Below are 25,909 nucleotides of genomic sequence, written 5' to 3'. Positions count from 1 at the left end.
AACAAAACAAAAAGCATTTGGTAATATCGAGAAAAGGGGAGGAAAGTCTGTTAGCATAGGAAAGCAAATGCCTTTTAAGTGGTTAGAGACATCAGCACCTTCTCACAGAAACCTTAATTGGTTTTAATGTGGGTTCAAGTCCGGGTACTCTGCCATTGAAACCTGTGTCGGAATTAACACCAACATTCGTATCAGCTTTCAGAAGCTCTCAAGTCTCCCAATGATTACAACATTATTTTATTATCCCACCTTTATTATTTTTATAAATAACTCAAGATGGCGAACATACCTAGTATTCCTCCCTCCTCCTGTTTTCTCCCACAACCACCCTGTGAGTCGAATTGGTGTGTGTGAGAGAGAATGGCTGGCCCAAAGTTACCTAGCTGCCTTCCATGCCTAAGGGCAGGACTAAAATTCTCAGTCGGTTGATGTTTAGCCTGGTGTCTTAACCACTAGATTTAGCACATTACTATGATTCCTATTTAAGACAACTCTGCTCTGATGTTACCAAAAGTTTTAGTACCTCAACTTGAGAATATAGTGTATGCCTCAGTAATTTTGATATCTTTATAATATGGTTGGATTTTACCTGGGTATAAGCTTACAAATGTTCCTATGAAATACTGTAAGTTTTATACAGAAAACAAAATAGAGAATGGTACACTTGGGCACTGCACATAGTTCACAACTGGTTTAAATTACTCAACTATTTTGTTGCTTTAATTTGTACGAAAGTCTCTTTCATCTCCCTATGTGCCTTTTTCTCATTGGTACCACATTGTTATTGATGAGGATGTGCTTACTCATTCCATCATCCATTGCATCTATGCTGATGTAAACAGCAACTAGTACAATTGCTAGTAGTTAAATCTGTTAAGGTAAGACAGCATTTTTTCTACTTGCTTAACGGGAAAATCATAGATGGCAAAAAATTCACTTTTTGCAAAAGCCAGAGAAAGTGCAAGGTAGAATCTGGGTGAGAGTATGTCTGTCCATGCTTTTGTCATAAGTTGCTAACATTTATATATGTTAATTGTATCAATAGTTTTGCAAGTGATTAATCATACTCAGTTCTCCCTGAAGACAAAGGAAGATATCCAGAAACCTGTGAATAGCTTTAACCACTATTAGAATTTTTTTAAAAAATAAACCAATATTTGAGACAACTCCAGATTGTTATTTCTCTCTGGAATAATTTTGTGATGATGTCTTCTCTTCATAATATACCAAGCAATAAATGGCTGTTCCAATTGATTAAGCACCAAAACAAAGCTAAGGTGTTTAATCAATCACAAAAGCTGCTCATGGAAAGCATAACACCCAGCAGAGATTTATTGATCTAACATGACTTGCCAGAAATGGAAAAGAAAATTATATCCTTTTCTTCTTCTGGTGACAGCTTAATATTGGCAAGATGAGGTAACAGAGCTGCTGTGTGGCACACAGATCAGGGTGTATTGCATGACAAGAAAGTTCTTGACCCAATCAACAAAACGAATTACATTAAAACAAATACATTCAAAAAGCAAGCAAACACAAAGAGAACAAATATGGCTTCCATGAAGATGGACAGCCTTGAACAAAATTAAACAAGAGGATAGATGGATTTCGATCATGGTTTCTATGAGATAAGCAAAAGGATATATACCCACCCAAACAATGGACTGAGTAGATTAACTTCTATAACTAGACAAACACCATCTCCCAATTGCACTAAAACGTATCAATAAAGGAAGGTATTTGTAGAAATGAGGGGTCCTTGGTATTCTCTGAGCTTGGCAGCTTTCTTGAAGATGTTTCAGTACCCAAACTAGGTAACATCATCAGTGCTTACTCAAGAACTTTAGAATGTAATTTGAGTAATGAAACATCTGTGACAAAACAACCAAGCTTAAAAATCACAAAGGAACCCCATAAAACTTATCTGGTAAACTGCAACAAGCAAGGACTGATTAATTAGGATCAACGGCTGTTCCCCTTCTCATGCCAAGGCAAGAGATCTGTTCTTCCAAGGCTGCTCATATTATTTTGGGAACAAAGGCAAAAAAGCAAAAACAAAACCCTCACAAGGGTTTCCCTTCTCCATCCATGGCACAAGAAGCTGCTTCACTCTGCTTAATGGAAGGATCTATCCTGAAAGTTAAAAAATGAGGACAAAATAGACATCGGATACAATAGGGGCATTGAAATGGCCTCCGACTACCTTAGATAGGTGGGAGATCTTGCTGGACAACTCAGGAAGCTCTGAATCTCTTCTTTGGGTGAATTGAGGCAAATATACAAATTTTCATGATCTGTATTGCATTTAATTGTTGTGGGATCTTCCAACAGTTCCCTAACTCACTTTAGTGCATATAATGGGTAGCAATCTATGAAATTGTTTTTCACTAAATAACACACTGGGTGCAAGGAGGATATATATATTTATATTTTTCCCTAACGTTGAAAACATCATTTTCTGGCTACAATTTTTGGATCAATTTAGCCAGCTTTTGTCTAAATACTTTCTCACTCATATATATATATATAACTCAACAGCCTGTGGAAGGAATAACTAAAGATGACATTTCTTATTGCTTCAGAGGGCTTCTGTCCCTATAAAAACATGAATCTCCAAACATGGCAACTTTTAAGATTTGTGGACTTCAACACCCAGAATTCCCCAGCCAACTGGGGGGGAATTCTGGGAGCTGAAGTCAACAAATCTTAAAGTTGCCAAGTTTGGAGACCCCTACTATAGAGCAAGAATGTGCAAAGTATTTCGGACTGAAGTCTGCACCTGAATAGTATACCAAGATCCATGTTGCTTACAGTAGGAACTGACCAAGGCAGGATACCTTTATGAAGCTAGGGAAGAAAATAAACATATAACATTGTTTCATTTTATTCAAATTAAATACAATAGAAGAGAAGTTATGTAGCTCAGGATGGAATTGTGGAGTCCCAAGTACCCTCAGAGAGCATCGCTGATCCCACAATTAAATGCAGTTAATATAATTGTTCCCCATGTTTTTTTGTTTGGTGACAAATTCTGATGGGAAAGGGACTAAGATTAGGGTTATAGCTGTCTTTCCTTGACTCTCTGTGATTGCCTGAGACTGCAGCAGGAAAACACTGCTGAAACAACCGAAGGCTGCAGTTGCTGAGAATACAGGTAGTCCTCGACTTACAACAGTTCATTTAGTGACCATTCGAAGTTACAACATCACTGAAAAAGGTGATTTATGACCATTTTTCACACTTATGACCACTGCACCAGCCCCATGGTCATGTGATCAAAATTCAGATGCTTGGCAACTGACTCATACTTATGATGGTTGCAGTGTCCTGGGGGTGTGTGTCGTGTGAAAAATCATATTTTGAGACCTTCTGACAAGCGAAGTCAATGGGGAAACCAAATTCACTTAACAACCGTGTCACCAATTTAACAGCTGCAGTGATTCACTTAACAAATGTGGCAAGAAAAGTCGTAAAATGGGGCAAAACTCACTTAACAAATGTTTCACTTAGCAACAGAAATTATGGACTCAATTGTGGTTGTAAATTGAGGATTACCTGTTAATTATATTTAAAGAGGGGAAAGTTGCATTAGTAATTTCTATACTGTCAAAATTCAGGGTTGTATACAGTAAATTGGAAAACCCAAAAAAGAGAGAAGGGAATTAAAACTTCCAGGTGGTGCATATGATAGATACTACACCTGAAATGCTATATGTAGTACAAAGTGTCAAAATGGGCATTTATACAATTTTATGTATTACTGGAGGTTGGCTGGAATACATTTTAGAAATAAGTAAATACATAAATTATATGGTGTATTAGTTTTTTTCCCTTTCTCCCTTAAAGTTTAAATAGAATGATGTCATTTATTGGCCCAGTAATCATTGCTCACATTATAAAGGTCAAACATTTCACACTGTGGCAGGAAATCAATACCTTCCCCCAACAATTCAAGGGGGGATTTTTTTTTTGCTTCCAAAGAATAATGTCTAATAATTAATGATTTTTGTCCTTTTTTTTTATCAGCCTGGCATTGGAGAATGGATGCACTGAATAGTTGCTCAGGCCTTAGAAAGATATTATGAAATCCATCAGAACTGCACTCAAGGTATATCAGGGGCCAACCAATTTGCTCAAATTAGTATTAAAGGAGGAAGTAAGCTTTTTAGCACCTAACTTTTATGAGGATAATCAGTGAATTATTCCAGAATTAGGACATATGGAGTCTATAAGGACTATACCAGCAATAATCAAGATCTTCTGTATTCCTGCTACAGAACATTGTATAAAAATAATAGGGAGATGTATCATCGCCCCTCCCCCCACATGTATATATCTATCATAAGCTAAAAGGTAAAGGTTCCCTTGCACATACGTGCTAGTCGTTGCCGACTCTAGTGGGTGGTGCTCATCTCCGTTTCAAAGCCAAAGAGCCAGCGCAGTCCAAAGACGTCTCCGTGGTCATATGGCCAGCATGACTCAATGCCAAAGGCGCACGGAACGCTGTTACCTTCCCACCAGAGGTGGGCCCTATTTTTTCAACTTGCATTTTTATGTGCTTTCGAAACTGCTAGGTTGGCAGAAGCTGGGACAAGTAACGAGAGCTCACCCCGTTACACGGCAGCACTAGGGATTCGAACCGCTGAGCTGCTGACCTTTCGATTGACAAGCTCAATGTCCTAGCCCGAGCCACCGCGTCCCTTATATCTATCATACTCCTTACCTATTAGACTTCTATTACTTAAAGATCTATCTATCCCTAGGATTATGAAGCAAGTATTTGACCTTGGGAGAACATACAGGTGCTATCAAGGGTTGCACACAGAACTACCAGTATATCCATGTCTCCACACTTTGTCAAGTACTGTTTTGCCTCTGAATTGAAATGTTGCATAGCTATATTACCCATTTATTTTGTAGTGTAAACATGGGATGATTGATTAATAAACCTAATCTATGAAATTAAGACATCTTTTAAGGTTTTTTTTTACATGATTTGAAGATGAAAGGAGAAAAATATTACAATCTAAGGAAGTATGTTTCCAAACACTCTTAATTTTTAAACTGCTTTTGTTATTCAGTCATACATTCCTCCTCACCTTTATAACTACCACAAATGGTCTATTTCTACACACAGTGTGCACATGCGCACACCTTCTCATCAAAACATTTCACTGAAATAGCTTAGTTAAGGCATTATTTCATGGTATTATGGAGTAAAGTTCCTTCAAAATCAAAGCTGCTTTCAGAAATTTTAGTTCATAGACAGGATTTGTACACAGCCTCCATCTACCCCCACAGGGCTAAGCTTCATAGATCTCATTACACCTGCTAACCATATTTATTTTGGCTGATTAACCATCTGATTGTATTTTGAAGGCTGGCAGTATTCTTTTTTCAAATTCACATTACATATGGAAAGCTATCTATACATATTATAGACAGCTGCCTGCTCTCTAGTTACTTGCCTGAGTTACATTAACAAGTCAAAACAAACTCAGGTTGTTCAAAAATGAAGCCATATGCCAGAAGAAGTGGTGTGACTACAGTAATGCGAGATACATAATTCAGAACAATTGTTTCAGCTTTTTTTTATATCTGAGGAACGTAACAGCATTTTCTATAGAAACTGTTTCAAAATTATTGTTAAAATTATTGTTTTGTGGCTAGCAAATTCTTTTGACTGAAAGATCCATTTAGTTTTTTCTGTCTTGGAAATTATTACTTGCAGTCCTGTTATCTATTAAAATCTGTTTACAGTTGGTGAGAACACTATTTTAAATACCCCAGACCTGTTTTATATCAAGTTGGTCAACTAGCCACTCTGACTAGAATTAAGCACTGAACCGTATCAAATTTAATAGAACTGAATTAGTAAAAAATTCTGAAATTGGTTTGATTGATCTGGCATTTACATCAGACAAGCTATTTTCATAAAAAGCTGAGGAAAATTAAAAGAATTTGGGTTGGGTTATTTACTACTACTTTTTAAAGACAATAGTTCCAATTGTATGCCTAAGTAGTTGGCTTCAAACAGAAGCCATTGTTTGTTTAACTACAGTAAATGATTGTGGCTCACTGGAGACTTTTAAAAAGAGACTGGAAAGACACTTGTCTGGAATGGTATAGGATCTCCTGCTTGAGCAGGGGGTTGGACTAACAGACCTCCAAGGTCCCTTCCAACTCTGTTATCCTGGGTAGATTCATAGAACATGCTAAGTCAGAATTAAGTAAGCACATAATGGTTCAGTGCACTGTGAAAGCTCAATCCATCTATTTTTAGTATCCAAGGACTCTACATTGTTCACTGTTGTGGAAAAAAAATCAAAGTCCTATCATTAAAAAAATTGCCTTACACAAAAGTTAGTATCCACACAGCAATTTCACTTATGTTTTCTATTTTTGGGCTGCCAAAGAGCCCATTTTTCACAACTCTCTGCTTAACTGCTGGTGGAAATAAATCCCATAATTTAGGATTATAGCAAGTGAGCTAATCAGAAATGTTTTTGGATTTTTACCAGGTATTAAGATATTCTGATTTTAGCACAAAAATCACCCATCCAAGCTTTGATGGTATTCGCTATTACTTCCGAGTCAAAGGCCTCTGCACAAGACTCTTGCTAATTTTTTTTTAATTTGCATTTATATCCCGCCCTTCTCCGAAGACTCAGGGCGGCTTACACTATGTCAAGCAATAGTCTCCATCCATTTGTATATTATATACAAAGTCAACTTATTGCCCCCAACAATCTGGGTCCTCATTTTACCTACCTTATAAAGGATGGAAGGCTGAGTCAACCTTGGGCCTAGTGGGGCTTGAACCTGCAGTAATTGCAAGCAGCTGCTGTTAATAACAGACTGTCTTACCAGTCTGAGCCACAGAGGCCATTGCTTTAGCTGTGAGTGCCAATAACAGGCTCCATTTTGTTCCCAAAATATGCCTGATGGTGGTTGTGATATACCTACTATAATTTTCTGTTATATTTATTCAATTACATGTTATAGAAGAATATCTGTCCTTTCAGTATTTATGACTGTTTTATAATAGTTTCAGAAACTTATCTTGTAAACTTTACACATCTTTTTAGTTGTTTTCAATTCTGCAGATGGATGCATTTACTGCCTCAGGATATGAGGATTTACTAGATCTATTTCAGCTTACTGGAAGGATGAATCTTTTGGCCTATGTTTACATTTGCTCGGTTTTGAGAAAATATCTTTCATTGGTGCAAATCCATGGATCTAACATTCTGTGTCAGTAAATTACTCACCATAGTCACTGTCACTCAATGAAGCCAAATCTGGCTTGATGAGAAATGCTGTGAGATAAACTTAAGCAAATTTAATGCTACAGTTGCTGAGCAAGTATGCTGAACTACAGATTTGCTATTCGGCTACAATGTTTGGGTTGGTGGTGGTGGGATACAAACTTAAAAGCACAGCTTAAAATAAGAGGCAAAAAATGAGCCAGTTGTCCTTGGAACAAAACGTTCCTTAACAAGCTTGTGTTTCTTGGAAAACTAAGGAAGTAGGCTTCCTTAGAATCTGTTTCTAGAGGAACAAAGACAATGGACCGAAGAATAATTGTTGGCCCAAATACATATGAAAGCATCACCAGAAGCCAGCTTGTCTACTATACTACATAATAGCTCAGTTGGTTACTGAATTAAACAAAAAATATACAACCAAAATGCTCCCGAAGCTTCAAGGACAGCCAAGGACAGAATATAAAACATAGCAGGAAAGAACAGAGTTATCATTGTAGACATAAAGAATTTTCTCTAGCCTCTTTTAATCATATTTACTGCACAATACTAAAAGAAGGTAAGAACACAGTTGTTGCTCTAACAATTCATTTCACTCAAAAGTATCAAAGTATTTCCTGCTCTAAATTATGCAAAATTCCAGATACTGCAGTATAGTTAAATATTTGTTCAGTTCAGGCTGAATTTTATGAACATTTAATCATTCTTATATGTTGAGTAAGTTCCATGTGAAATAAGAATTTATCAAGTGTCTAATTTACTGAGATCAAACAACTCTAATATTTTCATGCGGTTCCTCCAACGAGACAGATTGGTCGAGCAAGCTAAGAAATCTGCATCTTGATTTTGGATTCGTTCAATTGAAATTTTATGTGAGAGCTTAATTCATATATTGTTGTTGTTAATTCATATACCGTTGTTGCTGCTCTTCATGATCTGATAGATATTATTTCATAGGAGCACTTGTCAGAAACTGTGTTTATATCTTCATTGAATTAGGTGCCTCTGTTGCTTTTGCCATTATCTAATAGATGTTAGATCTCAAATGCCTCTGCCTCCTATGAATCTGTAGCATTTTTTACAGAGTTCTGATTCCATCCATTATTGAAATCAAGATTGCAAAATCTTGACCATTACTTTACTAATATGAGTTAAGCGCAACTATTCAGTACTTTGAGTATTGTTCAGCACTGCTTTTTTAACAGATCAATTGATCTTTTTTTCCATAATTACTTACAAACAGCATAATGTTTAACTGCAACACCTTGAAAATCGTTTAAACTGTGGTATATTCACATAAACCATTAATTAAACATAGCTGTCTAAAGATCCCATTGTTGGAATGTAGAAAAGCATTAATGTTATGAATCATTAATGTCTCCAGGTGAGCTAGACAGACCACAGGTGAGATTTAATGGATTCATAGATCTGACTGCATCTTAATATGATTTGTTTTTTCAACAGCGAAATAAGTAAATCCAGCTATTTTGCTGTAGTTTCTGACTTTGTATGTATACTTTCTCTCCTTGAAATACTGAAATAACCACGTCCTCCAGAGATGTCGAAAGAGTTGTTTCAAAATCTTTCCCAAGTCATCTCCATATCATTACCTCTTCTGCATTTAGGGATTGTTATAACTGATAAATAATCAGGGGGCTTTAGGGAACAATTTATTATATCCAGATTAAAATAACTTGAAACCAGTCACACATCCATTTGGTGATCCGTATCAATTGTGTTTTAATACTCAGTCTAGTGTTCTCTGACAGTACCAGAGAAAAATTATATCTGGAGCTTAGACTCCAAAAAGCAACTATACAAATCTTGATGGAATTCTGTTACTATTTTAAGGATACAAAACTTAAGGAGTTAAGTTCAGTGTTAAAAAATATTAAAACACAATCTGGATTCTCATTTTGCCACAAAAGTCCAGTTTTGATTTTAAAAAGTGTTGGGGATAGTGTTAAGAACTGAAAGACTACGCTTATGAGTTTGAGATTGGGTTTTCAAAAGGTGTAAATTGGCCCAAATTGAAAAATATGTAGAAATTGCTGAGGACTTTTGCCTCAAAAAGCTTTAAAAAATGAGCACAGTTTGAACAAAACAAAACAAAATGCTTCAGTAAGTACACTAACACTATGTTGAATGCTTTGGGCTATGTATTTCTCATGTTCTTTGCAGGAGCCAGTAAAGTGGAAAATAACTTTGTTCTGTTCAGTCTTGACTATTAATGGTTCAACAATGTTTTAAAGCTGTTTTTGCAAAAATCTCCATCTTAGATTGTTGCATCATCCACATAAAATAACACATTAGATGTCTTGTCTATTATTGTCTGCTCTTTCAGGTATATGAAACTCCTGGCAGTTAATTGACTACGTTGTTCAGAACTTGGAATGTAAATATTCCCTATAGAGATAATGATTTCCCTTTGACTTTTATTTAAGTCCCTAAACAGCCAGGACCAAACAGCCAGGGGCGTGAGACTCAAGTAAATATATGGTTATTGGTTGAGTCATGAAATCACCTTGTGCACCACTATAACGCTGCAGCATGCCTCACTGCCTATTTATCCACAGCAAAAGCAAGCATAGTGATTAGTTTGACATTGCTTGGACAAGATTTGCAGTTCTGTTATGACTGAAAGGGAAACCCTAGGAGTAAGCAATAAACTTTCCAAGGAAGCTGAGTGATCCACAGCTTTAATATTAATGAAATAGGTGTCTAATTAAGTTGGGATGAAAATAAATTTCAAGAAGAGTCCTCTTGATTTTGAGATGGCAGATTCTGTTTATTCAACAGGTTAATATGATCCCCTCTGACTCTTCAGAGTAAGTATCTTGTATAAATCTTACAAATCTAGTAATTGTTGTCAGGAAGGTCAACCAATGAAAAAACTCTTATTTTACTGACTTTTTAAAGGGTCTGAATGTTTAACAAATTAAAAAGATACAATATCATCTCAGTGCAATGCACTGTTGCAAAGGTATTATTAAGCTTTTAGAAGAGCAAGACAATTTTGCTGCTAGTGGTAAAAGGAGCAAAACAACAACAAATAAATATTTGTATGCACTGTTTGATTCATGACATTTACATTTTGCGTGCAGGTTCCTGATCTCTAAAGGACCACAGCACATCTAATAAGTGAGGATTTCACTATTCATTAAAAAAACAAATCCTAAAGGATACATGCACTGTAGCACACTCAACCCTTTAAACTGGAATCATGTTTTTTTAATTATTACTGGCTCCAGATAAATTTTGTGGCTATTCAGTTCTGACTGAAGGTTTAAAGTCTTATCTCCAATTGATACTTTCAGTCCTGCAGGCTCAGTGCAAGACCAATCACCTTCCATGGAAGGAAATGACGTATTTAGAACTCTCAATGAATTTCTGCAGAGAAATTCATGAATGCTGTAGTCTTGAGTTTTCCAGAGGTTTGGCAGCTGTAAAGCATCAAATCTAAAAGCCACCTGAAATGTTAAGGAAGAATATGTTCTACTGCTGAACAAATAGAGCATAAAGCAGAACTATTATCCCAAACTATGTAAAAAGACATGGAACTATTTTTCCATAATACTATTTAAATGAGCTAGCTTAAAAAAACAGTAAGCAAGAAAGACATTGCTAGCATACTCCGGGTACCCACCCAGCTGTAAAAGGAAGAGTACATTTTGTGCTTTCCACCAAGCCATTGGACCATCTCTCAGATTTTATAACTGGATTAACAGAAGTTGCTGACATTCCTTTGGCTTTAATTTATAACTCAATACCATTTAAGCTAATGGCTCTTTTCTTTTTAAATAAGGTAGTGCAATCCTCTTTAATATTCTGTCTTCTGAAAGTGCCGGACTAATCTCCATGCTGGCTAGGAAACCACAGGAGTATGCACCTAAGGCCGGGACAGTGGAAGTTAGAATAATTCAACCATCTAAGCTAGCAGACTTTTAGCATCATGAAAAGGAGTACAGTGTTAATTTGTCATTCATATGCTTTTATTGCCAGGTAAGGGGAGAAGTGTTTGTGGGTTTTTCTGATTTGCTTCCAAAATAACTAGGATGACTTTGGATACTCTCCAAAGTTCTGACAGCGTTTGCTACCCTTGCCTCAGATGGCAAGAGTGTCTCGGTTAATTGTGTTGTGCTCAATGGCTGTTAATTTCGCTGCTAATTTTGTTGTGTTCCAACAGGCATTTAGCAGATTTAGTATTTATTTCAGTTTTAGATACTTTCACTAAAAGTGCAAATTAAAAACAAAAACTAGGACTTGGCTAAACAAGTACATAATTATTTCTAGCTTTGTTTTCCCAAGTGCACTGAATCTTAATAAAGGAGGCCTAAAGTGTGGCTTCATGTGGTTTTATAAAGAAAACCATTACAGGATGCAGCGACCTTCTGCAGAAATTAATAGGACTTACACATATTCAGTTTTGGAAGTCATCAGGAGTCAGGCGGCATATATATATATGTAATACATAAAGTACTAATCTACTTGAATACGCAGAAGAAACTTAATCAAAAATCTGGGATATAATTAAAGAATTATCATTAACAGGACAGACTAAACGCAAACAAACTGCTGCTTTTATGTTGGAAGCACTCAGGTGCTTCCGGGTTGGAAGGATTAGATGGTGAGAATCTATGGAGATTCTCAGTCAACCAGATCATGGTTGTCTCAAAGGTGCTTTTTCAAGAGGCAATTGGACTTTCTTGTTTTTTCCTTGAAGACATTTTGCTTCTCATCCAAGAAGCTTCTTCAGCTTCTTGGATGAGAAGTGAAACGTCTTCAAAGAAAAAAATAAGAAAGCCCAGTTGCCTCTTGAAAAAGCTCCTCTGGGACGATTAGATGGTGACATCACTGTTGCCCAGGAGATGCCCAGTTGGGGGCTCCTGTCATGGCCCCATTAAAACACAATGTTACTATTTTACTTAGTTGTTGATTCATTTCAGCAAATTCTCTTGACCCACCTCTACCATGCCTGAACCAATATTAGGTTTTGCTAGTATTTTCTGGCTTGTGACCTAAAAAGTATGAACATTTTCACAGGACCCTGACACCAATATAACAAGAAAGTTAGATTTGAAACGTCAATAAACTTTCCCTGCAGATGAGTAGGAAGTTTTTGTAAATTTCAAAAGCAGCAAATAAAAAAAAAAACAACACCATAAATATTTGGAACCTGAAATTAATTTCAAGTTATTTTCTACATGATTTTCTCATGTTAGTGTCTATAAAGGGAAATATTTCAACCCGAAGCTACAATTTATAGAGACTACAATAGTTAATAGCTAAATATACAGAAATATACACGTGTGTTGTATCTGTGTGTGCAGAGTTGCCTTATTGACCTACCTACAGATAGATAAGTTATTCATATCTCTTATGATATAAATACCTCTTATGATATAAAACCAAAGTCAAAATATAACCCTCCAAAATCAGAAGAACTGCAGTCATGAAGGGTGATATCTGGCACCTCTGATCATACACAATGCAATCCCCAAAGTAATTGAAGGAGAAACGGATACAGGAACATTTGAGTTATATATGCCTGAAAAGGACGCAAAAAACTCTGCCTGAAAGGAAGTGGAATGGAATCTCAGCCAATTTCCAAATCTGTTTACATAAATTTAAAATACACATCTGAGAAGACTACACTTGTTGTGGTCCGCCAGCAGTCTGTGGAGCTGGCAACGGAGTTGGACAGTGATGAGGCTGAGGAAGAACGTGGGCCAGTCCTGGAGGTTGGGGAAGGCCCGGATGAGGGCTCTGTGTCGCAGGCTGAGGTGGGGCCAGGGCCATCGGGGAGTGAGGTGCGAACTCCAGAGCCTCCAGAGACTGACAGTAGTGAGGCAGAGGAACAGGAGGAGCCTGTTCCTAATGCATGCATGAGAAGAGCTACCAGAAGGCAAGAGCAGCTCAAGCAAAGAGGACAACTTGGGACTAGGGCCAAGAGATGATTGGCCTCTTTCATAAGGCTTAAAAAACCAGCAACGGCGTTTGGGCTTTGCTGGAAAACAATGTTGATAGCTTCGTCTTCTTGCATTTTTGGTGTCTTCTAAACTTTTGTCAAGAAAGGCCTTTGGCAGTTTGCCTAATTGGACCAAGGTTAGTGATAGGACTGAGAAATTTGTGTTGGAAGGAATTTGCTTTAATTTAGTTGAACTACGCTGAGAATGAAGTAATTCTCAGCTGTTTGAATAAAGTTTGTTTGTTTTTACACTGACTGAGTTTCCTTCCTTTCAACACTGTTGAAAATTGGCTAAGAAATTTATTAAATATATGCTGTATAGCAAACACAAGTTCCCAAAACTATACACATAGTTTCAAAGGAGTCCTTCCCAACATTCTTCTCCAGAATTGCATTTCCTACATGTTGGTATTCAGCTGACATTTATTTGGGACACCGTGTTTGCTGGTGTAACATAGAGTTCTAGCTCAAAATCAATGGTTGAAGCAGTGCTAATGCCTGCCCTTCTCATCCACCATAAGAATGGTTTCCACCCATAATGCTCCAACATATAATATTCCAGATTTGGAAGACTGTGATAGAGGCCCTTTGTTAAAGACTGCAATTTGGAGCATATCTAAATGGAGTAAGAGATCTCTCCTCCATCCATTCACTACTTCTGCATTCTAAAACATATCTTTGTGTATTTGCTCTAGAAGTAAAAAAACGAACAATAACTATTTGGGTATAATTACACAAACTGTGATACTTAGTTCTTCCTAACTAGAAGCCCCATTTTAACAGAGAATTCATGCTTATCCTTGTTAAGCTATTTTAGTTTTCCATCTTTAATTTTTACTCTGTTTGCATTTCTTGCTATTTGTATTTATATGTTTATATATGAGAGGATGCAGGAGTCAGAAAAGTCTTATGAAGGTTTGAATGTGGATGTTTTACTTCTAACTAGAGTAATGGAAAATACTATCTCTAACCAGTGGTGGGGTGCTGCCAGTTGTAACAACTGGTTCGCCTGGAATTGAAAATGTGAGCCCATGCGCTCTTTTGCTTAGCTTGCATGCCTTACGTGCTTGCTTGCAGCATCGAAAAACTGGCAATTATATAGGACGTGATGGCACCAGGGGCCAGCCGCTGGTTGGAACTACCAGTTCGCCCGAACCGGCAGCAGCCCACCACTGACTCTAACCATGTTTCCAGGTTCACTTATATATACAACTGTCAGAAGATGTTATATAGTGCTAGTACTTGTCCTTGAGTTACAAAGTTCTATGTTCATCCATCTTTAGTTACAACTTTAACTTCACTTTCATATGATACATATGAAAATGTTACTGTCCTGGAAGGACAATTTCTGGAAGGTTAGTGTGAAACAAAGGGTGGGTTAGGTACAATGTGGATGCAGCTATGTTACATACAGGGATAAGGTCAGGACTGGCCTAACGTATTTGTGTTCAAGGGAGCTGGGGTTTTCTTAACAGGCTAAATGTGATTGATAGCAAATAATGTTAACATTTACCAATGCAAAGTGGTAGACATTACATTATCAGGTCCTGGCAATAATAGGGAAGAATTTTGCAAGCTATAAAAAGAAGTCCCAGAAGTATCATCCAGATGCATTCATTGACTTGCTTAATTAAAGCATTTCATCTCATCTTCTGTTAAATTGTTTAAAGAAGGCTCACAAAAGTTGAAGATGCTAAAATTGCAAGAAAAACCATTAGGAGGTTATCAGTGATTTGTCTTAAAAGTATTCTATAATTATTACTGAATTCAGACCTGATTTTCTCCAGAAACATATGGTATCTGACAACCTGACTAGCAAGGAAGAGACTTTGCAATTAAATCAGTGATACTGCAAGGCTAGTCAATTACAGGATTTTTATCAATGGAGCCAAAGACTTTCTATCTCATCTTAGCAAGAGGCATATAATGTAACCTTCACTAGTAAGTGATAATGAGCAGGCAGGAATATAGAATCCAAGAGCAACTAAAGCTAGCTATAATTTGGTTTATGGAAGGGGGAAAAGTATGATACTAACCCATCTCTTTCTGAATAATTGATAAAGCAGTTAGTTCAGCTATACAACAATAGTATAGTGTCACCAGAATTATTTAAAAACAAACAAATAAAAATACCAAAGCTTTAATCAAAGGACATTTTTCTGTTTCTCAGAAAAGAAGACACAGCAAAAATGCAACCCTGGAATAAAATATAGCCACTACTGTGTTAGTGACAACATTTAAATGGTCAGTTTGAAAGCCAACACAATGTTTTGCGATCCCCATTTCCCCCCCTCTTTTTGTAGGGTCCAGGTTCAGAGTCTGTTCTGGAAAATACAGTGAGGTGGAAATAAGGATCCAGATTAATTTGCTGATGACTGTAGAAATATGAATATTATGGCATTCTTCTGGGTTCCCCCAATCTTGTTATGCTGATTTGCTAATACTGTAAAAATATCATGAATTTATGAAGGAAACAGATTTTAAAATAATCCATGTAATGGTAAATAAAACGTTATCATGTCATGTTACAATCAGATGGAGGGAAAAAATGGCAAAGATGGAAATTTACACAAAGACACTATGGCAGGCCTGACACGGTACTTGGTCAAGGAGGGGAATAGTTTACTCTATCAAGTAGAAAGAATTCAGGATTTTTTTAAAAGTTAAATTTCTCTCTCTGTTAAATAAAGTCATGCTAAAAAAGGTGTAACTTCAATATTTGATTTATCATGTATTCACCTTTTTCAATTCCACAAGCATCAGATGTCCCAAACGTCAACGTCCAAAGGGTTAAATGTCTATTATACAACATAAGCCTTGTTAGTATGAAAACTTGGCAATTTTTAAATAATATCAGTTATTGCAGCCTGGAGGAAGACTTAGTAATATCCCTTTTTAATTATTAACCTAAGAAGTTGTGTTTTGTGATCAACACTGTTTTTCAGTTGTTTGAGTTTGATTTTAAAATGCTCCATGACAGAACATTTCTCTTCAGCCAAAATGTGCAATTAATGAGATCTGGAATTGTGCAGATCAGCTTATGTGTAAGAAATGAATCTGAGTCTTTTGTTTGAAAAAAATACATTCAGAGTAAGTGGAAAGAATGGCTACTGGCTCTGTGACAGGAGAGTCAAATCTTCATAAACCTGAAAGAGAGGGGAGGAAAAAAAAGCGACACAAATGCGTCCTACAAAAGAACAGACCAGATCACAGCTGGAAGGAAGGCAAACCTTTTAATCAGGTCCTTGAAATACAAGCTGCAGGAAGCTAGAACATTTTGGTGGACTTCAAACTCTTTGCCTTCAACAATAATTTTCAGGTCTGTAAACTCTTTCGCTCTGCGTTGCTGGTTCAACTCCTTCAACATTTCTGCAGAACAGAGAAGACAGACAGTGCCAGGTTTCCCATTAAGAGATTTTTTTTTTCAAAAATGTATTATTTAAAAAGTAAAAATTAAAAGCAAGAAGAGTAGAGAAATAGGAAATGTTTGATGGTTTTGTTGGCAAGACTGGTTCAACGTTGGATAGTCAAAGAAATCACAAACATCATACTATATAAATAAATATATGCATATAAAAGTCAGAAACAATATGTTCAGGCAACAAATCCTACATTTCAAAGAGAAAAATAAGTTTTCCTGCAATCAGTCAAAATTGGAAATGCAACAACCCATCATCACCGAACAGTTAACAATACATTTCAAAACAGAATGCAAGAAGAACTTGCTTGACTTCTAAATAAATATACTGGATTTAATACTGAATAAACTGACATGTATGAAGCAATATGAAAAAAGTGCAACATTTGCAAAAATCCTTAACTTAGTAATGTTGTAAATTCTTTTAAACCAGGAAGTTTTTGCTAACAGCAGGCCTATCAATGACAATTTGAAAATTATAAAAGCAGCGGGAAAACTTTCTGACATATTTCATATTTAATTAAAAAAAAAAAGAGAGAGAGAATTAAAGGCAGTCTTACTATTTCTTCCAATCTGAATTTTCATTGTATTCAGTTTTTAGATGAGTTTTTACAATTGAGTTTCTGGTACCAATTAATTTCAACCCAAAGCAATATAGGATGACTTTGGAGAACATTTCCCTCCTGCAATAATTCACTTACCATGCATAAAGCGAGAAGAGCAAATAAGCAACATGCCTTAATCCATTTAAAGCAGATTGGGAAACAAGAGATTATTTTCTAAACTAAAGTACCAGAATGGGTATAAAGCAGATGGAACACACACATTTTGGTAAACAGGCAAAGTTTGAAATTACTAATTAAGCTGTGCTGATATTCCATCTGTGGCATTACATTTGCAATAGGTCAAGAACTTCATTTTCTTCAGCCTCACAGCTACAATACTGTACTTCTTGAAGCTTAAATCCATTTGCACTAATAGGAATAAAAGATGACCTTTAAGCGTGTCTGGCCCCCACATACTAAACATGCTTCCTAATAATGGTCACTCCCCAAACGTACCTTGCCAAAGTAATTCATTGCGGAAAAAATAGCAGCAATTAGAAACACCACCAGCTGTAGTTTGCAAATACTGACATCATATATTGATAATGTGCAATTATACTCAGAACTAAGCAATAAATGTCTAAAAACACCCTGCATACACTTTTCTTTTAAAAAATATAGAATCACAATGAAGTCTGAAAAGCTAATTATTCTGCACAGAAGAGGGTCAGAATTCTCCAGACAGCCAGGTAATCATTAGAGGGGCACAGGAGTCAACAGCAGATTGCATCAAATCTGCTATAGAGGAAACTGCACTACTGTCTGGGGTCCTTCAAGAAGCCACTTGAACAGAATCCATCTGAGCAAAAACGCAGTAGCATGGTTCAAAAACACCCATGCTATAAAGTGGGTCAGACAGAATCGAATGTTTGCAAATCAGGAAAACCAAGGACGCCATCCTTAACAAAATGTACACGTTTCATCTAAAACTTCCTAAAATAAGGCACGTGAACTGGTCCATGCAAAGAATTAGAGTAGATCATGAAGGACATCTCTTAAGAAGTAGAGTTTATCGACACACAGAGTAAATGAGACTTTGTAAAACCGATAAAGGGAGTCAGAATAATTTTTTAAAATGCAAAAGCAAACTAAGATTTTGAGTGTTTCAAAGGAATGTGTGTGGGTATGTGTAAGCAAGAGTGATTTGCAAGTGTGGGGCTCTGAAGAACATGGCTCACCCCAAAACAGAATAGAGTAGTAAGACAGGATATAGAAGTACAGACATTTCTGATTCATTCTCTCTCTCTCTCTTCCCCTCCCTCCCTCCCTCCTCAACTCTCTCTCTCATACGCACACACCATCAAAATTCAGATGCATGGCAACTGGTTCATATTTAAGATCTTTGCTGTGTCCCAGGATCATGTGATCACCTTTTGCGACCTTCTAACAAGCCAGTTTCACTTAACAACCAAGTTACTAACTTATCAATAGCAGTGATTTACTTAACAACTATGGCAAGAAAAGTTGTAAAATGGGGCAAAATTCACCTATTAAATGTCTCATTTAACAATAAAAATTTTGGGCTCAATTATGGCCGTAAGTTGAGAACTACCTGCACTGACCAAAGAGAACACATCACAAAAAGCAGAAAAAAAAGAGAATTAATTAATTAAATGTACACTTTTAAAACAAAATATTTCATTTGTAAAACTAATTAATACTTTCTTCCATTTTTATATATACACCCATACCTTTATCTTCCACAAAGAGCTCTTTCTGTCTCTTTTAGGCACACATTCTGAGTAATTATTTGTGGAAAGGAAGATTCAAGAAGCAAAACCCTAGTATGTTTGTATTTGTATATGTGAATGTGTACGTATACATACACACATGCATATCTTTGTATATATACATAATGTGAATGTGTTCTTATTTATTTTTATTTTATTTATTTTATTTTGTCACAAAAATATACACAAGCATCAACATAAAATAACTACATATCATATAAGCATATATATGAGCAAAAATATGCAATAATTATATTAATTTGATATAATGAAAGGAAACAATAGGACAGGAACGGTAGGCACTTTTGTGCTTTTATGCACGCCCCTTATAGTCCTCTTAGGAATGGGGTGAGGTCAATAGTAGACAGTTTATGGTTGAACTTTTTTGGATTTTGAGAAGAGACTACAGAGTCAGGTAGTGAGTTCCAAGCGTTAACAACTCTGTTACAGAAGTCATATTTTCTGCAATCAAGGTTGAAGCGGTTAACATTAAGTTTGAATCTATTGTTTGCTCTTGTATTATTGCAATTGAAGCTGAAGTAGTCTTTTACAGGAAGGATATTGCAATAGATGATTCTCTGTGTTAAAAACAGGTCTTGTCGGAATTGGCGGAGTTCTAAGGTTTCTAATCCCAGGATTTCAAGTCTGGTGGTATAAGGTATTTTGTTGTTTTCAGAGGAGTGGAGAACTCTTCTTGTAAAATATTTCTGGATGCATTCAATTGTATTAATGTCAGAGATGTGGCATGGGTTCCAGACAGGTGAGCTGTATTCAAGAATAGGTCTAGCAAATGTTTTGTATGCTCTGGTTAGTAGTGTAGAGTTTTTTGAAAAGAAGCTGCGTAAAATTAGATTTACAACTCTTAGAGCCTTTTTGCTATGTAGCTGCAGTGGGCTTTGGCACTTAGGTCATTTGATATGAAAACTCCAAGGTCTTTAACAGGATGGGGGTCATCTGTAAGGTAATGTCCATCAAGCTTGTCCTTATTGTTAGGGTTCTTTTTCCCAATATGTAAGACTGATTTGCTGGTTGAGATTTGGAGTTGCCAAGTTTTAGACCAATCAGATACAAAGTCAAGGTCTTTTTGAAGGGTAGAAGTATTGTTGGTGGAGTTAAATAGCTTGACATCATCAGCAAAGAGAACACAATAACTTGGGTAAGGTCACAGAGGTCATTTATGTATAGTATGAAAAGCATTGGTCCAAGAACGCTGCCTGCCTGTCTGTCTTAGACAGACAGACAGATAGACAGACAGACATAGCATTGCTATATTGAGGATGAAACTACTCAGCAAAAGTATAGTCGGAAATAGTCGTAAGCGGTTATTGGAAATTTGACAAAACACCTCCCATTTCAAAGGTATTTGGGAGGAAAAAAATGGTTGACAAAACTGAAAGATATATGAAAGCTCCATTTATAACTGTTGTTTACCAAAGCCAGATGGCATTCACAGTATTGCAACCTTCCTGCCACTTCAATAGCTGGTTATGTTTAAATGCACAACTTCTCTCAAGCATGAGCTGAGAGAAGGGGAAAGCTGACATCATTATCTTTGGCCCCAGATTATAGTTGGAAACTTCTAGAAAAAGAAAAAGGAGTCCAAGTAACTTGAAATCAGAAGAAAAATCTGATTAACCTGGCACTTGGGTAGGTAACTTTAAGTCCTGTTTTTAATCTTCATTTTCGGTGTGGTGTTGCACTCATCGTTGTTTTCTCTATATACTTTCAGGATTTTGTATTTTTGTATTGTCAGTTTCAGCCCAACCATTAAGGAATCTGTGATATTGGTTTCTTCATTATTGGTGGTAGATCACTGTCAATTTTTGGTTTGCTGGAGTTATTAGGTTTACTTAAGGATATTGGAGCCTTTTCTTGCAGATGCTGGATCCCTGGTAATTTATGTCTTCTAGCAGTGATTACCTGAATTCTAATATCTAAAGCTATAAATTTTAACTTTTATTTTTAATGGTGCTAAGTTTTCTCCCCCTCACTTATTTTGGGAAATTTATTATTTATTTAGAGGCTGATACCTCTAGTCACAGGTTTTGGTGCTCTATGACCAGGAGGTGATATAAAATTGCTGTACAGATGTTTCAAGATTTTATATGTCATGAGCATGCTCAATCCACAACTCATTCCACAAACCTTTACTTGGGCTTCAAATAAATTGAAGACACAAATTAAATATAACAATTATTGTATTGTATTTCTTTTGCTTAGAAGTTGCCAGAAAATGACACAGTGTATATGGGGGTGGGTTATTTCTTTCCCACAATGGAGGGGAGAGAGGAAGAATGCCTGAGGAGGTTTTCCTAGGTGATGGCAATGACAACTACAGTAGGGTAGGAGATGAAGCCAGGATGTAAGTCCCAGTGGTTTTCAAGGAGAGGTGGATTGAACTTCTACTGTTCTACACCATGGATTCTGTTGTGCCTCTATATTAAACCTTTTAAGTATAAAAACCAAAATTAGCTGTAGTAATCAAAAACAATAACACTAAGCTTTAGATCTTAAGCATACTAATGGTTTCAAAATTTAAATGTATGAATACTTATCAGAGTTGCCAACTGCGATACTGCGAAGCACTGAGCAGATTGTATTCAGCAAATGAACTAGAAATTAAATAGAATGTGTCGCTATCATTTTGACTAAGATAGAACTGCATACTGAGAAGCATATGTGGTATTCTCAGCCTACATCTACTATAAATGGAGAAAACGTTCTTCTCTTTCTCTAGTTATGTTTTCACCCATCAAATATGGACTTCAGAATAGCACTAATATGAAAATAATGTGTCTACTACATTCTCATCAGACTGAGGAAGCTGGGAATTAATATTTACTGTTAAATTTGTCATTCCGCTAGTAACCACAATGTTAATTCAGATGTCACAAACACTCCGATTGAGATGGCCTTTTGGCTGCCTTCATAAGGACAAAGTAACATCTAATGCAGCATATCCACAAATACGGGTGTCCCTTTGGGATGGCAAGTATTGTGGTTATGTTTCTAGGCACCTCCACCACCCAAATTATTGGAAGAAGCAGACCTGAACATAGGACATATAGATGTTATGTACTGTATAGCATGCAAATCATTATACATGACCACAACTGACCTCAAACTAAGCAGAAATCATACTAATATAGAAAGCTACTACCTGGAAACATCAATTCTATCAGCTTGCTCACAATTTCCTTCTTCTTTTTAGGAATAGAAGTTAATGTTAACACTGAAAATAACTATTTGCTGAATAAAAATGTTGCAGGATCTACTGGTAATATATGCCAAAGAATCTTACTGTGTATAACTGCAAGAAGCAGTTGTGTAAAGTTACTGGAAAGATTCAAAAATATTATGCCAATATTATAAAAACTAAGCAGCAGTTCAGGTCTAGTCAAAGAAGCTGTTCCAGAATCTATTAACTAGAACTTTCACACTAGAACAGGATGAAACATTTCTTGAAAGATGTCAAATGGTACGTGGTACATGGGGTACATGGGGGAAAGAGATGGTACATGGGGGAAAGAGAGGTGGAAGATTTCCCTCTTCTCTACAGAGATTGTCTCAGAGGCTTCACTGGTACTTTTTGTGGAAAGAGTGAATTCCACAATTATATTAAGCACAAATTGTTCAAGGTTTTATATTGCATGCCCAATCCATGCCCATTCTCCAAACCTTCACTTGGCCTTCAAACAGATCAAGACACAAATTAAATTTGGCTTAATGCAATAAACCCAGTTAACTCTTTCATATTAAAAATGGCAAGATAGTGGCAATTTAAACTATATTCAAACTATATACTTTACAAAAAGTTATTTTGTCTTCCGCTTACCAGCAAGAGGTAATAAAATAAATGTTAAGGTAGTTTTTTTTAGGACAAAGCCGGGTAGATCATATCCTACCAACATCGGAGAGATTGTTTGTTCAGATTTCTTTTTAACATTAATTTCCAAATCTTCATGGCTCATATTATATATATCTTAGACTAAGGAACTTCACAAGTAGAACATATGTACAGATTAGGGTCTCCAGTTCAATAAGAATTTCAAATCCTTATAGATTTCAATATTGAAATGTATGTAGAGTCATCATGATTAGTACTCATCATTCGAAGTGTCCTCAAGGAGCAGTATCATGGCTATTTTTCATGGCAAACTTTAATAGACATGGAATCAAGTATCTAAGTCACTTCAATTAACCAAATGTGTTGATCTGGCTCTGGAACTCAGTCAAGCCTTCAAAGATATATGAAAATATATCTCAGTCAAGCCTTCAAAGATATATGAAAATATATTCTGTTTTAATATCAAATCAATTGATTTTGCTCATTAATTCATAAAGATGCTGCTCTTATGTCATGAGTTGTGAAAAAGTGCCACCCTCCCTACATTTAAATAAAATCTGGCAAAACAGTTTGAAACTACAGTGTATTAGCAGGCTGTAATTCACAGTGACTGAGGAAAATCTTAAGTGAGATACAATTGAAAAGTAGAAACAAAAGGCCACCTAATGTGAAAAAATAATAAGCTTCAATGTCAGATGAACCTCTTTGTGAAAATTATTCCACCAAAGGGTGGCACGGCTGAGAAGGCTCTTTCCAAACCTGATACATACTGTTTTGCATTCCAAAGGTAAAGCTATGCAGAAAAGAATTATTGGACATTTGATGAGGTTCACAGGAGAAATCAGCCTTCCAGAAGTTTATGTAACCACTCACCTAAAGCCTTATGTGTAGAAGGATACTCTGAATTGAGTGTAGAAACAGAACACTAATGTAGTTAAACAACCACAAAGAACTGGCATATATCTAATGAAATTAGTTCTAGTCAATAACCTACCATAAATGGACAAGTTTGGTCATGCATAACACACTATTTTATTGTAAATAGGATGGTGCCCTTTCATGAAAAACTATGGCCATTTGCTAAAGAAGAAGGAAAAGTAAGTGCATTTGATGGCAGAAGAGATTCCTTCAATAAATGTCACAAAATCAAGGCCAAATTCTAATTAAACAAACTTGATTCTTTTAAGGAGTGAAATTCTGTCTAAAACAGATTAAACTGATTATAAGAGACAACTATTTTACCAGCAACGCTTCTATATTGTGTGAATAAATTAGTATTCATTAGGTTTCATCCAATTTCTTAATGATATTCAGTGATCATTTAACACTTCCAGGACTTTGCCAGAATTTAAGAAAATAAAATAAAACCACTTTGGATTATTGCCAATATATCAATGCCATCTTGACTTCAGATCTTCCAATGATCTTAAATGATCTGCATGGATTTGTTGCAGTGGTGAAATCTAAATTTCTTTCCTACCAGTTCTGTGGGTGTGGCTTGGTGGGAGGGGGTCATGTGACTGGCTGGGCGTGGCTATGTGACTGGGGGAATCAAAAGACAGAAACTCACTAACAATGTCCTGCTGGAGCAGGGTTGGACTAGATGATCTCCAGGTCCCTTCCAGCCCTGGATTATCCTCTGAAGCTGTGTCTAGTGCCAGGTTTATAGTCCTTCCTTCCTCTCCTTTTTCCTCCCTCCCTCCCTCCCTCCCTTCCTCTTTCTCTCTCTCTCTCTCAAACCGATCCCCAACCCCCTCATTTTTTGCCTAGCAGGCTTCAGCTTTTTTTACCTTTTAAAAAATGCTTTTAAAAGTAAAAAAAAAAAGCCTCTGATGATCAGGCACCTCAGCTGGGATTGTCAGAGCCTTGTTTTAACCCTTTAAGAGCATTTTTTTTACTTTTAAAAGTAAAAAACAACAACAACCACCAAAGGCTTTGACGATCACGTGGCTCAGCTGGGCATGGGGTGGGGGCAGGGATTTTTGCTTCGGTTCTCCGAACCACCCGCCGCCATTGCTACCAGATCAGCTGATCCAGTCCGAACCGGGAGCATTTCACCCCTGATCTGTTGTGTTGTAAAGATACAAATTAAAAAAAAATAAGAAAAGCAGAACGACATCATCAAGGCATAGCTAAATAGAGCAATAAATGAATTGCCATTGGCTTGTTTATTTATATTTCCTTTCCTGCAGCAAGGAAATTTGTTTTACAGACAACTAAACACGAGATGGCATAGTTCCAACAGAAGCCAAAAAACAGAGGCCTGATTTTATTCAGTCTTAGGAGAAATTCATAAGCTTTAAAGCCAATAACAAGCCATGTAAATTTCAGAAATAGAGACGCAAGAGAATCATTGTAATATTGCAAATATGCGACCTTTGCTACCTTTTATTATGTACGCTTTACATAATTAAAACTAAGAAAACACTGGTATCTATATACCCATTTTTGGCAATAATTTAGTTTAAATTAAATGAATGGAGGCCTGTCCCCAATCATAGTGGCTAGATTCAGAGTAAGAAGGAGCTCTCCCTAAAAAAACTGTTTTCACAGTTTAGTTGGCTGTGAAGCTGAAAGAAAATTCATGTATTCTTGGAATGGAACAGAGAGGTAATCTATACATGCAGGGTCTCTAGGAAGTAAGTTCTCTAATTGCTTTTCAAATTGTCACAAAAAATCCCTTCCATTCTTTTTATAGTAATTTTATTAAATATTACAGTTAAAAAGACTAAAACTAATATGAATTAAAAAAAAAAGAAAAAATAGGAAGTACAGAAAAGAACTAGAAAGAAAAATAGAAAAGAAAGTGCAAATAAGAATATAGCAAAGAAAAAATATAAACAAATAACTTCCTCTTTCATCACAAGTTCAAGCAGTTTTATTAACGTTATCACCTTCTCTCTTAAAAAAATACAGTAAAAGAGTACTTCTTCCCATACCCCATCTCTTATCTATAAATAAATCCTCAAGTCCTGATCAACAAAAGTGCATTAAGGGTTACCAAAGATGGCAATGTATCTATTTTAACCTTGATCAAATAAACTAACTTTGTATTACTTTTATTTTTAACAATCTT

General features: G+C 36.2%; 1 protein-coding gene across 6 annotated transcripts in view; it reads right to left on the bottom strand.

Annotated features, from left to right (window-relative positions):
* Positions 1-25,909, bottom strand: part of KLHL29 (kelch like family member 29) — a 490,936-nt gene that overhangs the window by 96,680 nt on the left and 368,347 nt on the right. For all 6 annotated transcript variants that reach the window (XM_058179678.1, XM_058179658.1, XM_058179633.1 and 3 more), the window contains one exon: positions 16,464-16,602. In XM_058179678.1, coding sequence (XP_058035661.1) covers positions 16,464-16,602 — 139 coding nt within the window. The remainder of the gene's footprint in view (positions 1-16,463; positions 16,603-25,909) is intronic.

Source organism: Ahaetulla prasina, chromosome 1 (genome assembly GCF_028640845.1).
Source record: "Ahaetulla prasina isolate Xishuangbanna chromosome 1, ASM2864084v1, whole genome shotgun sequence".
In the NCBI taxonomy this organism is placed as follows: domain Eukaryota; kingdom Metazoa; phylum Chordata; class Lepidosauria; order Squamata; family Colubridae; genus Ahaetulla; species Ahaetulla prasina.
Note: the sequence above shows the minus strand (reverse complement) of the source record. Positions and strands in the feature narration are given on the sequence as shown.